The 16,913-nt window shown below is 27.3% G+C and overlaps 2 protein-coding genes across 2 annotated transcripts; one reads left to right on the top strand and one right to left on the bottom strand.

Moving 5' to 3' along the window:
* The first annotated feature begins 1,832 nt into the window (after positions 1–1,832).
* LOC133032437 (uncharacterized) lies at positions 1,833–3,325 on the top strand. The gene is made up of 2 exons (XM_061106381.1): positions 1,833–2,333; positions 2,465–3,325. Exons 1-2 carry the CDS (start codon positions 2,074–2,076, stop codon positions 2,652–2,654), a joined length of 450 nt encoding a protein of 149 aa, XP_060962364.1. The 5' UTR covers positions 1,833–2,073; the 3' UTR covers positions 2,655–3,325.
* On the bottom strand, positions 3,325–5,423 carry LOC133031954 (uncharacterized). The gene is made up of 5 exons (XM_061105754.1): positions 5,355–5,423; positions 4,887–5,266; positions 4,596–4,816; positions 3,762–4,453; positions 3,325–3,601 (listed from the first exon to the last, which is right to left on the bottom strand). Exons 1-5 carry the CDS (start codon positions 5,421–5,423, stop codon positions 3,356–3,358), a joined length of 1,608 nt encoding a protein of 535 aa, XP_060961737.1. The 3' UTR covers positions 3,325–3,355.
* Positions 5,424–16,913: the final 11,490 nt, after the last annotated feature.

Here is a 16,913-nt window from a genome sequence, read left to right as displayed (position 1 = left end):
TTATACTTTATGTTTCGATTGTTGTTGTTATTTTATAATTTCAGTTTCATGTGCATACTTTTTTTTTTTTTTGGTTTTTGTTGTTTCAGTTAAAATTACGAAACATCACTCCAACTTCTGTTGAGAGATTGAGTTTGAGCCTTACTGATTTTTTCTCTGGTGAGACTACTCCCGATGCTGTCAAATTCAAAATTAAAGGTGGTTCCAAGTCTGTTGGTCAACCTGGCTTGATGGGTGCTTCTTCATCATCTGTTCACGAGAATGTCTCCCGAGTTGAGTTTGAGGAATTAAAAAAGAGTCTATCTGTTGTTGTTAGCCAGCAAGGGATACTTATGAAATCTATTGCTGAGATGAACAAGAAGTTGGACATTCTTATTGAGGTGTTTTTTTTTAATTGTCTTTACTTTTTTTTGTTATTTTTTTAGTAGTGTTTTTATGTTGTTTTATACAGTAAATTAATTTTTAAAGTTTTTTTTGTTCTCATTCATCCCAAGGTGGTCATACTCACAATGGATCTCAGTCTGAAGATGCTCTTCGTTCTTCAGAAAATGAGGATGATGAAGATTCCACTTCAGAGGAAGATGAGGATGATAAAATCGAGGATGACAAAGGAGATGAACATCATGAGGATGAAACTGATGATGATGATGATGATCTTGATGGAGCTGGTATTGGTGCTGGTCAGGATGAGGCTCACACGGGGGATGTTAGTAATGATGAGGGTGTTGTTGTCCCCGAGGTTGTTTCGAGGGATGATGATACCGGCAAGGTGGATGATGCCAAGAAGTCTGACCCTGTGAAACCTGTTGCAGAGATCAAACAGGTGTATTTCTTGTTTGGCCATCATTTTTTTTGTGCCCTTTGTGTGGATTTTGTGTTTTGAGTTTGTTTTAATAGTTTTTTAATGTTGTTTTTGTTGTCAGTCTGAACAGTCTCAAGGTGGGGAGGAGAACATTGATGTTGATGCAACAATTGCATCTGCTGTTAAAGCTGTGGAGAATTTGGTTTGTATTTCTCTTCTTTTTTCTTTGTAATTTGTGTTTATATGATATTCTATTGTTGTTTTAATAGTGTTTTGATTGTACTTTTTGAAATAAAAAATAAGTCTTCTTTTTTTTCCTTTTTCTTTTTTAGATTGGTTCCTCAACTCATGTCCCTGCTTCTGTTGAGACTTCTGAGAAGACTGATCTTGAAATGGTTGTTTTTCAAGAGACTCCTATTTTACGTCCTCAAAAGAGGGATCGGAGGAAAGGAGCTGTTTTGAAATCTCCATTCATTGAGCTTGCTTCTGGTGCATCTAAATCAGGTTCATCCTCAGTTTCTCCTGATGATTCTGTTTATAAGGTCGTAAAATATGTGCGTGGTTTGTGCCCGTTGGACAACAAGATTGGTGAACCTGTCGATCCGCAATTGGAAGCTGAGTTTGTCACGTGGGTTGATACAGGTCTTAGAAAGCATAAATCTAAGTAAGTATTTTTGTAGGTGTTTTCAGTTATATATCTCTTATTGTTTTCCATTTTGTTTTTAATTTTTTATTTGTGTTTTGATATTTTTTTTATTTGTTTTTTTTTAGCACAACAACTAATGTGTATTGTAAGGGTAAGGACACAATATTCCCGCCATTTCGTTTTGGTGTTGAGGACATTAGCAACAAGATGTGGTTTCACAACCTTGCCTACCCTAATTATTTCCTTATCAATTCTGTAAGTTTTTTTTTTATTATTATTTATATATTTTTGTTGTTTTTTTTTTTTTTTTTTATGTTTTTAAGTGTTGTTCTGATAGTTTTTTTTATAAGATTGAATGATTTTTTACTAAATTTTTTATCCTGTACAGCACATTGACATTATTTTCTACTATCTTCGTAAGAAAATAATGTACTCAGCCGAGCCGAAAATCAAAGTCACCACAACTGATTGCCTTTTTTGTTCTAGCATAACAAGTTTGTATGAGAAGTTTGTTTAGAAAAACAACGATATATCGGTGTTGTCTCTTTCTCACAATGTGGCCCAGTACATCCAAGGTGGTAAGATATTATGTGCCACTCCTTGGCATTTGGTTGATCATTGTGTTATGCCTATCAATGTAAAATTACAGGATCATTGGATTTGTGGTCGTCTAAACATAGTTGACAGGCGGATATATCTGTACAATTCATTGCGTTCTGGAAGGTATATGACAGCTGCAAAAGAGGCTTGCAAGCCTTTTTTTGTTATTTTACCATATTACTTCTCTATGTTAGACTTCAAAGGCCTTCGCAACAAAGCTAAGTTTAGCACGATGGAACCGTTCCCTATTGTTGTTGTTGATGGTTTACCCGAGCAGGTCACAGCGTAAGTTTTATGTATAGTGTTCAATGTTTTTCACTGCTTGTTTGTATTGTTATGTTTTTGTTATGTGACTTTGATTTTTATTAGTGTTCTCATAGTGTCTGTTTTTGTGTTTTCTTATTGTTTTTTTCCAGTGATTGTGGTGTTTTTGTAGCATCATTTGCTGAGTATTTCATTGATGGCAAACCCATCCCATCCTCTGGTTTTGATGTGGAAATTCACCGCGATCGTTTGGCTGTGTTATTTTATCATTATGGCATGAAGAAGCAACTTGAGAACATTGAAAGTGAATCCGAGGCCCCTCCCAGCCTTCCCAAGAAGTGATTTGTTTTTTCAATCAGACTGTCATTGTTCTTATGGTTTTTTAATGTTGTTTTTATGTTTTTTTATGTTGTTTTCGAAAACAAACATTGGTGTTCTGCTATGTTTTCTTACGTTTTGTGTGGACAATATGTAATCTTTATTTTTGTATGTTTTTTTTTCTTCTTCTTATGTACAAACAAGTTGTTATGTTAAATTTGTTAGTATTTTCATTTCACATCCCTTCTTTTTATGTTTTTTTTCTTATAGTTTCTCTGTTTTTTTGAATACAAATATTCATTTCATTATTAAAAACACAAACTGTTTCAATAATAAACTTCATATATATATATTCAATTTAGTATCCAACATCTTTTAATATCTAATCTAAAGTATCATCAAATCCCAATGTAATCAATGTTTTCAAATAAAAACTGTATTCCCTTTGTATTTCAGAAATTTAAATTCCTCAATATGTCATTCTCAAAGCGTATGTGTAGTTTTCTTTTGTTTTTCCACTGTTGTTCTGTTGTTGTTTTTATTCCCTTCTACGTCTTCTGATGCATGTTCTTTTGTTATGCCCCAGTTCACCACATTTGCTGCACTTGTTGTGTTGATCCTTTTCTCTTCCAGCCTTCCTTCTTAATATTTTTGGTCTTCCTGATTTTACTCTTTCATGCGGAGGCAAGACTATAATATTCTTCACTTCTTCCGGTACCTCCCACTCACTTTGGTATCCTATTGGGTAAACTGTCCCTGAATAAGTTGCCAGCCAATTTTTTTTGTGTGTAGTAATCTGAACAGTAGGTGTACGGGTCCATGTTCATCTCCCTCATCACGGCCACAGCGTGCCCGCATGGCATTTCATCTATTTGGAACCTGTTGCACGTGCATGTTCTTTTTTCTAGGTCTACTTCCCACGATTCTTTCATTCTTGTTACCTCAAACAAGTAATCTGTTGTTGCTTTAACCTGTTTTAAATTTTATTACAAAAAAAAAAAACAAACATAGCTGATATTGTTACAACAACAATACAAAACTACTAAAACAACACTACAACAACACATTTACTTACTGTTTGTTTAGTTTTTTTTTTTTTTAAAAAAAAAAGAAGCATAATTAATATGTTACCTCCAGATTCAATGAGTATGTGTAATTTTTCAGCAGTATGTCTTCTCCAGTTGGTGATAGCTTAGTGAAGGTGTTGTGTGCTTTTGTCCTATTAGTATGCGTCCATTGTTGCACCAATGCTCTCAAGCATTCTAGCAGCGTTGTAATTGGTAGCTCCCTTGCTGCCAAATTTGCGGCGTTCAGTGATTCTGATATGTTTGAGGTCATTGTAGAATACCTCTTGTTTTGGCTATGAATTCTTGACCACTTTTCATAATCGACTTTTTTTAGGTAAGGTCTTATGCGTTTGTCCAATCCATCCAATTCAGCCATGTGGAACTCGAATTGCTTTTCTGTGTAGGCTTTGACTGCTCCAAAGAATGGCAGATTGTATTTGGCAGCATGTTGTTTGAAGCTTGTTTTAAGGTTGCTCAAAATGTGGTAACCGCAGTAACTGTGTGTAATTTCTGGATAGATTTCTCTTGCTGCTTTGATGAGGCTTTCATTCCTGTCTGAAATTAGGCATTGGTGTTCCCGGACCCCATACGCTTCTTTAAATATTTTGAAGAACCATTTCCAAGATTGGTCATTCTCAGAATCTGCAACACAAAACGCTAGTGGAAAAATATGACCTGCTGCATCTTGTGTGCATGCGCACAACAAAGTTCCCCCATAAGTTGCTTTGAGGAACATCGGTCTCCATGCTCCCCACCCTTTTATGGATGCATCCAACGCCATGAAAACAAAGAGCAAGCTGTTGTCTTCTGTTGTTTTCAGATCGACAAATGATCCCGGGTTTGTTTTCCACCATGTGTAAGAAACTCGGTATTAGGCTGTACGAGTCACTAGCATTACCTCTCAAGTCATTTACTGCATGTTTCTTACTTCTCCAAGCTTTCATATAGTTCATTTTGATGCCATACCTGTATTTCAACTCCCTTTTTATGTCCATCGGTGTTGTCTTTGTCTTTATGTTCAAGAACTTCGGTTTTATGCATTCCCCTATCAGTTTCGATGTTGTTTGCCTTTGGTCTTCATGCCTAATATTTATGGGGCATGTGTGGATATTTGAGAACCTATTAAAACAAAAACAACATTAAAAAACTATTAAAACAAAAACAACATTAAAAAACTATTAAAACAAACCTCCTGATTATGAATGTGTTTGTTGGGCCATTTCTCGATGCTCGTAGTGACCAATTGCAGCTTTCGTAAACACATTTCAGACTGTACTCTTGAGAGCAGGACTTCCACACTTTGTACTGAAAGTTGTTTTTGATTGCGTAGTAGCTGAGGACATTCTTTAGAGTTTCCTTATCTTTGTATGCCTGTCCTTTTTCCACTTCGGGGTGATGTTTGTCTGTTATTAACTTTGCATTGTTGATGTCGATTTCTGGATCCAGTTTTTTACTGGTGTTTTCAAGTTTTTCTACCATTTCTTCAGCAACCAGATTTGCATAGTCAATTATGTCGAATTTGTCGTTCTCATCTTCTATTGTTTCTGACTGTTCCCCTTCTTCTGTTTGCTGTCCCGTTGTGTATGATTTTGTTGTTGTTATGTTGTTTTCAAGCGTTGTTGTGTTGTTTTCGATCATTGCCACATTATATTCATACGGTGTTGTTGTGGATATCAAATTTGGTGTTGCAGCAGGTGTTGTGTTGTTGTTTTGCTGGTTGACGCATAGTGGATATGTGGTGAAATCTGTTTCTTTGATTTTCAATTCCAAGTAAAAGTAGAGGCTTCGATCGTTGCATATTTTTATCGGTGGTATTCCTTCTTTAGCTTGGTACTATGTTTGTAGTGTTGTGCTGGTGTTTTCGCACCCCAATGAAGTAAGCAGTATTTGCAGTAGCTCTTCGTAGTTGCATTTTGTTGGTATGAATTCTCCACTAGCCACATAGTTCACACAATTGTGATTTTCATTCCATTGTCCATTGCTCTTGATGAGTATTGGTAGACGTTCCATTACCTGTCATTCCAGTGTCTTATTTCATGTTAAAACAATAGTACAACAACAGTAAAACAATAGCAAAACAACAAAACAAAATCAACAAAAAAATAACACAACAACAATAAAACAACAGAAAAACAACCAAATAAAACTACCCATTATATTTTTTATTAGTTTTTCTTATTCTATTTGTCTGATACATATATTTAAGAATGTTTTTGTATTAATAACCGCAAAACAACATTAGAACAACCCTAATTTTTTGTATGAACAATTGTAGTAATTTGTCAACTATTTTTTACGAATCATTTTGTGTTACAAACGACAAATTAACAATAGAACAACCCTCATTTATCTTTTCGCATCATAAATTAAAGAATATCACATTTGTGTTTTCGTTTTTTTGTCTTAAACTTCAGATCTAAATCTGGGGTTGTTTTTTTTTTTTTAGTTTCTTAAGAATTAAATTAATTTTGGATTTTGTTGTGCTTACCTCTGTTATTTAGGGGGACAATGTTCTGTAATTCTTGTTCTTCGATTATGCTTCCATTTACGAAAAACTCTTCGCCGGATTTAATGGTTTTTTCTTGGTTATCTCCGACTTCGGCGACTCCTCACACACGAAGCAGTTCGTTTTCCCGTGTTTTTTTACTGTTCACAGTATAAATGTTAAGTTGTTGGGCTTGGGCAGTACAAAAGTAAAGAAAATGGGCTTGGGCAGTAAAAAAGTTGTTTTTGCCGTGTCCCAGTATTTTTGTAAAGTTTTGGTCCAAAAACAGTATATATGTAAATTTCCCTGTTTAAAAAGTATTGTTTATTAGTTTGATGCAACAAGTTAGAGATTTTCTTTAAAAAAAAATTGTTATTGAGAAAATAACTTGTAACTAATATTAGTTATATTAGGTTAAATACTTAACAAGTTATAGCAATTTATCTATAGAGAACCTCACTAGCTGAAATCACGATTTAAAATCATTTTTTCTTTCAATATTATTTTGTAATAAAAACATATTTTTGATAAAAGAATATTCACATTTCATATTATAATAAGATCCAATGAAAAATTAACAAAGTTAAGATTCACAATTTCTTTTATTTACTTTTTGTGATTTATTCTTTTTAAAACAACAATAAGACTAGAAAGTTTTAAATTTTAAAAACTTGTTTTATAAATAAATCGTCTCATTATATTTCATATTTTGGTGTATTTTTAATTATTTTTATCCTTGTAGTGATATTTATGCAATTGATTGATTTTCATAAAAAATCAGGCCGAAAGCCCAATATCTGTTTGACTATATTTTTTTTAACAACCCGTTGGACTATTTATACGAATTATTTCATAAATACTTAAAAATAACAAAATAATATATTTTACGGATATAAAGTTTTTTTTTATATTTTTTTACGGATCTAACTTTTTTCTTTACAAATGTACGGAGTGTTATTTTTTTATTGTTTTCAAAATAACGTTGTTTTCACATTTACATAGTACCGGAAGTAATGTAAAAATAACCATTTTTAAAATAAAAAATTAAAATCTTGTAAAAAATAGAATCTATAAGAAAAATGTAAAAAACAAATCCATAGTAAAAAAAAATATGATTTTAAGTATATATTGTGTAAATTTTTTCTATTTAAATTAGAATGGTTCAAACAAAATATATTTGGGCTTTTAGCTAAGCCCAATATCCTTAATGAACTTCAATCCAGGCCTATAAAGCTGTCCTGATTAAATAATATTAATGCGTTTTCTTTTTTCGTTATTACATGAAATATAAACCTTTTTGTGTCAAAAAACAAATATATGGAATTTTTATTCTTTGAACATTATGCATTTTTTTCAGTTTATGGTTTTCCCCCATTATTTTAAGAAATTGATATTAGTAATTGGTTACTAACACATCAAATTTTTTTATTTTATTTTTTAAAAATAACCTGTTACTAATGTTGAATTAGATTTTTATTTATTTTTAAATTTTTTTTAACTTTTGTAACAACTCATGGTTTTCAATACAATAATAAGCATGTTTACTACACAGTATTAAGAATCAAAATAAATTAATAGAAAAATATAATAAAATAAATGAAGAATAATCAGAAATAATATTTGTAATATGTTATTACTAAAATTATTTAGAAATGAAAGAATAATGATTTATCTTGTTTACATTACCAAGTAATATAATCGGAATGTTTAAATTGTTCTTTTAAGTTAAACTATAATATATAGTAATTATTTCGTAAAGACATATTTTAAAAAATAAATTTGTCGTTATATATATAATATTAAAAAATAAAATAAAAATAAACAAAAATCATTATTACCCACATTCCTTAAAAAATAGAAGTATTTTTTTCTTATCTATCAAGCTCTCTATTTTATATATTTAATAAAGTAAATAAATATAAAGGAATGACGTATCTTACTATTAATTCTTGCTATTTATTAGTAAACATGAAGTTTCATATTGATAATCGATTTTGGCTACAATTTAATGTAAAGCTTTTTTCTGTGAACTTTATATTACATGTAAAGAATGATACTAAATTGAGGGCCAAACATTTTTTTAAGAGAGATTAAAAAGCTATCCGGTATTTGATACCTTAATCCATGGAACTTATAATAAAAATACATGTAAAGCTTGCATATTTTATTTTTCATATGAAAAGAGAAAAAGAATGAAAGTGATGTGATGAGTCCACATACAAAACTGATCAATATTCCTTATATAAACATATAAATATAAATTATACATATAGATATATCAATATATATGTAATATAGTGCTCCAACTCCAATATTGATTACTTAGTAAGGGACCCTCTCTATCTCTAGCTACCTTTCCTTAAAATTCTATATAATAAACTAATTAACAGCTAATTAAGCCATTTTAATATATATAGCACGTAGCCAGGCCAAAAGTTTTTTCTTCATAAAATAATTCACTAAATATTTATTTTGCATTAATATTGAAACCATATAAAAACCATGAGAGCTTAAAGGAATTTAGACGTTGGTGCCTTCATTTTTTTTTTTTTTTACAATATATATCATTATTAATTTATTTTCAAAAATAATAAAAATAGCTAGCAAGGATGACAAGGAATGAAAGATTCAATGTTCAATAATAATCTTAATTTTGCAAATTGATCACTAGTTAAATTATATAAATATTATATAAGTGGGGATTAAAGAATGTGACAAGCATAGATAGTGCATGGCTCATGATTAGACACTTGTTTTAATATGGGAAATATATAAATATATTGTTTAGTAATATTGGCATGGGAAAACTCAAAATTTAAACTTACGTGAATTGAAGTGGCAATGCATAAATATATATATAAATATAATTTATTTGTAAATAAAAATTATTTTAGCAAGTAAGAGTATGGTGTGGGGTACTATTTAATATTTATACATAATATATGTAAATATAAATATATATCCAACAAAACCCGGAGTGGTGCTTTCCACTACATTACCTTTATGGTTCTTTTTCTTGCCCTAATTAATTTGATAAATATTAACTCCAAAAGCCAAATAATAATAATGATATATATAAATATTTTACCAATTAATTATTCATTTATCAATATCTATTTCTTGAAGCATGGATTATAGAAAAAAATTGTAAGCATGCAAAATCTCCCTAAAATCCTAATTAGTTTAAAAGTTGGCCATGTTTTTACAATATTAATCAATTATTTTAACTGTAGATTTTTTCAATACCCAATCAATAAATATCATTAAAAAAACATTTAAAGTACTAAATTTTAACAATTTTCTATTAACACTATATCTTGCTAGATTTAGATCACTCCATATATAAACAAAACTCATGAATATATATAATATATAGATTACTTAGATTTCTATTATAACATATATAGGTATATATATATATATATATATATATATATATAGTAAACTTTATCTATATAGATGACCGATCTTGAGGTAAGGCAAGTTAGATGTACACTTCGTACTCCAGCATGCTCAGGACTCTAAAATTGTAAAAAAAATATATCATAAAATATTAGGTATGTTTACTAATAAATAATGGAAATCAATAGTTATAAAGTAACCATTATATTATATTTACTTACTTTATTAAAATTAAAAAAATAATAACTTATTAAATATGAGATAACAAAAAAGAAATTCTTTCCCACCATTTTTTAAGGAATGCCATTAAAGGTAATAATTTTTATATATTTTTATTTTTATTTTTTAATATTAAATATACATTGATAATGTTATCCTTTATAATATATCTTACTAAATAACTATCATATATTATAGTTTAATTATAAAGGGTAATTTAATCAATTTAGCATTATGATTACATTTTCTGATAAAGTAAACAAGATAAATTATTATTATTCTATTTCTAAATAATTTTAGTAAACAACATATTACAAATATTGATTTCGATTACTCTTTATTTATTTTGTTACATTTTTTTTTATTAATTTATTATGATTCTAAATATTATATAATAAATGTGCCACTAATATAATAAGAAAATATAACAGCAAAAATTATTTTGTGTAATATATAGTAGAGAATGTAATTTTAGGTAAAAGATTAATGAATGAATTCTTAACATCTACTTTTACATTTTTTTATAATAAATATTTACAATTTACTTAGTATACAAAATAATTTTTTTTCACACAATTCATATATAAAAGAAATACAAAATAACATAGAATTGTGTAAAGAGAGAGAGAGAGAGAATTATTATTAAAAATAAATAGATTATGTATAATTATATATTTAAGAAATTAAGTGAGATATATATTCCTTAATTATATTAAGAAGTCCCTCATCATATAAGTATATAGAAAAGGTATAATTATTAGTTAATAATAATCTCCGCTGTTTGTGGATTTGTGTTAGGTTTTTGTTTAACTATGTTTTATGAAATTGGACCCAAAATTTCCCAAATTAAGGAGAAGGTTCTCTCTACTCGATTAGTTAAGCTAATTATAATTACTTTAATTAGTTTAGTGACTAAGATCCATAATTACTCCCTTTTGTCCCTTTCCATATGAGATCATCACCCACCAAATTAATATAATATAATATTGAAATATATAATTATATATACTTTATCCTTTTCATCTCAATCCTATATACAAATATTTCTTAATTTAATTGTTGATTAATTTGCATGATTACAAAATTATATCATTTGATGATGAATTGTTTTTTTAGTATTTATATAATGTGTTAGATTTACAATATTGCTAAATAAAAAATCATAATATTTATGTGTATCTATTTTCCTTTCACTCATATATAGGACCGAGCATAAGACTAGAGGTAGCATATGTCCATTTTAAAATTTTAATTTAAGTTTTTTATTTACAATTTAGTCTATTTTTTTTAATTATTTTTTACATTTATCTTTAATTTTGTAAATATTTTTTATATTTTTCTAGTTATAAAAACATATGTATGTAAAGCCATATTGGCTAATTTATGTAATGTTTGGTTTTATTTTATTAAGCATAATAAAGTTGTTCATGAATTTGTAAAAACGTCTTTATTTTGTCTACTTTCAGTTTAGAAATATTCTAATTAAGTTATTGTTTACTTTGGTGACTGAATTTAAAGGCTAATAAAATTTAATTTTTTTTTTAAAAAAAAACACATGTATATAATATGAATATATAATTTGTGGATGTGCTCATAAACAATATTATCTTACTATAGTTCTTAGATACAATGGATGGAGACGTAGTGATGTGGGTTTATTGTCTTGGAAAGTTTAGAATAATATTAATAATATCAGTTAATTATCTATGCAAAGGGTATATTAGTAATTCCATTCAGACTATTTTTGTGTATTAATTTATATTTATATACATGGTTGAAAATCATCCAACATTATGTATATATGTTCATCTATATATATCATATGGCAATATATATAATAAATAAATAAATAAATAATTCAATTAATGGACAATGAGATGTAGAGAGTTTATATAAACCACAAGTTTATTTCAAATTAATAAACATATAAAAATAATTAAGTAATACTTATTGCATAAATTATAATTTTAAATAGCAATATATAATTTAATTAATATATATATATGCATGTATTTAGTTAATTTGAACTGGCACTATATTAGAATGACAGAACACATTCTCCACCAATTTATATATTAATATTAATTAAAATTGTCTCCTTTTTTTAATTTCACGTATATATAGTTTTTTATCTTTTGAAAATAATAATGTTAATTAATTTCATCAATTCTCAAATATATTTATATTGGTTTCGATCTACATCTTTACAATCTAACAAAAGGTTTTTGTTCTACGGTTAATTATAATCAAGTTACCTTGATTAATATAATTAAGAATTAAGGTGATGTTATATATAAAGAAACCCTAGGTTATAGAGAGGAATTCAAACGTGTGAATAGATTTATATATATATATATCACATGTAAATATATATTTTTTGATAAAAAGTATATTTTTTTTTTAATAATGAATTAAAAGAAGTATAAATTAGGAATCTTTCTCCCATTTTTTTGGGTTACCATATTAGCATTTTCTTGGAGCACATGGACAAGAAATGGTCAACTCTCTTAGACTATAGAATAGTTGACTAAAATTTCAACAGCTCTACTCTCTGTCTGCCACATCTTAATTTGTGGGGTCCACATTAGAAATTGTGGACCCGCTGTCTATAATGTAATTACATAATTTTTTACTTATAAATACATAATTATAAGAAATATTGACAATTGATTAAAATAGTAATTATAGTTGAATTAAAATAGTAATAGAGTAGGCCACTTATGAGATGTGTTCAAAATAATCAATAGGAAAATTACAATAAAATATTTAAAATTTGATTTTTTTTTATATATTTTTACGAATTTATTATTTTAAAAACAACATAAATACAACACTCATATATAATTTTGTTAAAAAAAATTACAAAAAATAAAGAACTATAAATTCATACAATAATCCCTAATTGAGAAGTATCCTCTCAATATAATATTTTTTTAGGAAATCATTATATATTATTATTAGTTTATTATTTTAAAATAATTATTAGAATTTATAATTAAGCATATAAAACTAAATTAAAAAGTGTGCCCATCTCTTTTCTGTCTATCAAAACGAAAAATTTAGGCTCTAATCCCAAACAAACATGTGAGTTGTGATTTGGCCAAAAGCTTTTGTTTATTTGCAATTGCATTTTGTAAATATATATATATATTATTTATACATATAATATATAATAATAAGGTCCAATCAAGTTTAGTTTTTTGCATATTGAGATATTGAAAAAAAAAACCTTAAGTAGTGTCTGCATGAGATCACAATCTATATGTGTCGAAATTGCATGCAAACGATCATTTGTACGTTATTAATTAATAAATATAAAAGAATAATTATTTATTTTCATAATTCTATATTAATTTAGTAGTTTGTGTAGCCCCATAAATAATTATATATATGTATATAATAGAGTTTATTAACTGCTAATAAGCAGTAATATAGTTTTAATTGCATGTCTTATGTATTTATATATAGATTAAACTATAATATATAATTATTATAACATAGCCTACCATTTTAGAAAGATTTTAATAAGATATATCCTGAATTTTTAACCCTCCTAAATAAAATTAAGAATTACATCAGAGCAAAATGTGGATGATTAAGATCCATGTTAGACCCAATTTTTCTTTCTATTTTATGGCATTGTTGTCCACTGGCACGGCAGGGCCGGTCCTACGCTAAGGTAGACTACGTCTGCATTTAGAACCCACTCATTTTAGAGGCCAAATAAAAAAAATATTTTTTTTGAAAATATACATATTTTTTTAATAATTTTTAAAAATATTATTTATCTTTATAGTGAAAGCTTATTTATTTTTTTTTTTGCTAATGATTCATTTCAACTCAGAACCGACCTTGGGCACCGATGTCTTCTTTTTCTTAACATTGCTTTTAATTTATTTAATATTGTACCGCACAATGTGATGCACTGTGAGTGGTTAGAGTTTTTTAATTTATTTATTAAACTAAAATTGTATGAGATCCGAATTGTAAAAATAATAGTAAGTCTTTTGTAGTATTAATTTTTTTTTTGGTAAAAACCTTTGGTGGTGCTTAATTGACACTTTATTATTAAGGTGCCCCTTATTTTTTATTTTATTTATTTTTTTAATTGGCTATCATTTTTATACACAATGATATAATATGTATAGGTATTTTATGTTCCCTCTTAATTAGTTGCTTCTCTTAATGAAGCTTTTGTTTTTTTTTTCTTTTTTTTTTTTTTTTGACTTGATTTTATTTTTTAAAAAAAACAGCATTGATTGTACAATTTTTGTCCCTTAAGTTATTGCCTTTGATGACCTAATTAGCCACGTGTTGTATGTATAGGTAATACATAATTATTATTAATTATATAAATTGGATTAGAGAAAAAGATATCACTGTAACCAAACAGAGTCGGTGCCTATCATGTGCTTGTGAGTTTGGGTTTTTTTTTTATAATTGACCGACCAAGTCATGGACACGTGTCAGCATATGCATTGTCCAAACTGTGGATTGCATGTTATTGGGGTTTGTACTATATATATAGTAAAATTAATCCATGAAATGTATAATATGTAAATTTAATTAAAAATAAATTACATTTAAAATAAGCATCATTCTGATTAGTGCTTACAGCTGACACAAAGCTAGCAATTAGCAAATATAATCTAAATTTATATAAATCTTAAAATTACTTAAGTAGCCCTATCTAGACATAAAAGGCCATGCAAACAATTTACTTTAATATGACAAGTTTGATAAAATATGATTACATTAGAAAAAAAAAATTATCTAAACAAAAATTAAATTACTACTAGTAATGTAGGTTTATTTTCTATATCTCCCCAAATTATTTTTTTATATTAAAAATTCCACTCACTTTCTTTTTCTTTTATGGCATAAATTTTAAGCACTTAGACCACTATCACACCAACTATCGTACTATTATCGAATTTTCATCCCTAACCTCTAGATTGCACTACTATCGTACCATATAAAAAAAAATCACAAATTAAAAATATAAATTTCATCAAAACTCGATTTCTTACAAAAAATAATAAACAAAAAATACAAAGAAACCACAAATTGTTCGTCTGTTCGTTCGACTGTGGTTGTCGTGGATCTTCGGTCATGCACCAGAGAGAGAGAAAGAGAGAGAGAGAGAAAGAGAGAGTGGTGGTCATCGATGTTCGACGAGAAGTTTGGTGAGAACCAAAAAAAAGGGAAAGAGAGAACGAGCTGATGGGAAAAAGAGAAAGACTGAGAAAATTTGAGGTATACAATGTGCCTATACTACTAATATTGAGCAACTTAGGTTTAAGTTCTTATTTTTAACATACAATATGAATTAAAAAAATTAAATTTCTCTTTAATATATAAATAAAAATAATGTTTTTGTTATAATTAAAAATATATATTAGTTTAAAAAACTAATATTTAATTCTAATTAGTTTATAACATAAAAATATGTTATATTAAGGTTAAAATTATTTATGAAATTATGAATAAATATTCACATAATTATTTATTAATAATCTATTATATTAAGTTATCATTGTGATTTTCATAAACCAAGAGAAAGGGACATGTATCACATTAACCAAAAAATAAAATATAATAAAAAAAATAATATTCCGTGTGTTAAGGAAGTTGTCCCGAGCAATTACTTTTAACACTAAAATGTGAAAATTTTAATTATGTTAAAAAAAATGTAAAAAAATTTACTGTAGGAAATTAGTCATTTCCTCTATATAATTAATCATAATTATATAGCTAATATTATAATATTAATAATTATAATATTAATTGAGAAGTCAGGTAGTTTATCAATAATTAGAAAGTCGTCTCCATAAAAATATTAAATAATATGCCATGCAATAATTATTTTTTTTTTGTATATATATCATATTAAAATGTATAATTTATAAGGAGAATCTCGATGTAAACAAAAAAACAAAGTTTCCCAGTTTTTTTGAACAGTTATTTTATGTAATTAATTTTAGTCGTTGATATATTTAACACTGGATATATAATCTGTCCATTAAAGTTAATATGTAACAACTAATTAATTAAGTAATCTTAATCATTTTTTATGTTTTTTTTTTTAATTATTTTTATATATAATAATTTGAGAAGAATATCCAACTTTATCTTAATTAGACAATACAGTTCTAATTAACATGGTGCGCAGACACTTCCAATTGAAGCAAAAATTGGTCAATTTTTTAAATTTGTTATATATTCTTTTATGATAAATACAATATATGAACATTCATAAAAAAAATATTCATTTTTTTTTCTTTAATTTATCAATATATGAAAAGTTATGTACCGTAAAATTATGTCAAATTAAATTATGGCTATGCTATAAAAAACTTAGAAGTCTGTAAACTTGATTAGCCTACCGATCGAGGTCTAACCAAAATTACAAGAATAATTAAAATCAAAATATGATTGAATTAATATCTTTAATTACTTTTAATAATAATGAGGGGTTCAAGAACAGTTGTCTGAGAATGGTTCGGTTCGGCTCAAATTGTTTTCATTTATTAATTTACTATTATAAGTTTAAATCCATTTAATGTTTTTTCTAGGGTTAGAATTATTATAAGGAGTTCATTCCTTAATTAATTTTAATGCTGTGATCGTGTTTATATGTTGAAACTAATTTAGTTTTTTCATTAGTCTTGTTTTTTGACATGGTTCTTTAGTCTTGTCTTTTGACATGATTTTTTAGTTTTTTCCTTTTAATTTTTTCTGGTTCGAGTCTTGTCTTTTGGCATGGGTTGTGTAGCTCAGAATTATCATGGTGCTATGGTAGAAGCATTCAAAAAGAGGAAGATTATTGGATGTGTTCAACCCAAAATTGCTAAGATAATAGGCATTAAGGAAGCATTGAGTTAGATTGTAACTCATTCGTGGGATAGAGTCATGTTGGAAACAGGTATTTTATGCCTTCACAATTTGTATTTTGTAAAATATCTGTAAATAAGTTGACTCATTACTTCACAAGAGACTCTTGATTCTCTACAAGTCGTGTGCTTCAATTGGAGGACTGTTCCTCTAAACTGCGTTGTATTGTTTTGAACGAATTTATTAATTAATAGATCTTATAATTTTTATTTAAAA

This window comes from Cannabis sativa, chromosome X (genome assembly GCF_029168945.1).
Source record: "Cannabis sativa cultivar Pink pepper isolate KNU-18-1 chromosome X, ASM2916894v1, whole genome shotgun sequence".
In the NCBI taxonomy this organism is placed as follows: domain Eukaryota; kingdom Viridiplantae; phylum Streptophyta; class Magnoliopsida; order Rosales; family Cannabaceae; genus Cannabis; species Cannabis sativa.
Note: the sequence above shows the minus strand (reverse complement) of the source record. Positions and strands in the feature narration are given on the sequence as shown.

Coding starts and splice junctions, on each gene's coding strand:
- LOC133032437 (XM_061106381.1), top strand. CDS start 2,074: ATGCCTATCAATGTAAAATTACAGGATCATTGGATTTGTGGTCGTCTA. Junction 2,334..2,464: donor TTACCCGAGCAGGTCACAGC/GTAAGTTTTATG, acceptor GTTTTTTTCCAG/TGATTGTGGTGTTTTTGTAG.
- LOC133031954 (XM_061105754.1), bottom strand. CDS start 5,423: ATGCGTCAACCAGCAAAACAACAACACAACACCTGCTGCAACACCAAA. Junction 4,817..4,886: donor AACACATTCATAATCAGGAG/GTTTGTTTTAAT, acceptor TTGTTTTAATAG/GTTCTCAAATATCCACACAT. Junction 3,602..3,761: donor CATACTCATTGAATCTGGAG/GTAACATATTAA, acceptor AATTTAAAACAG/GTTAAAGCAACAACAGATTA.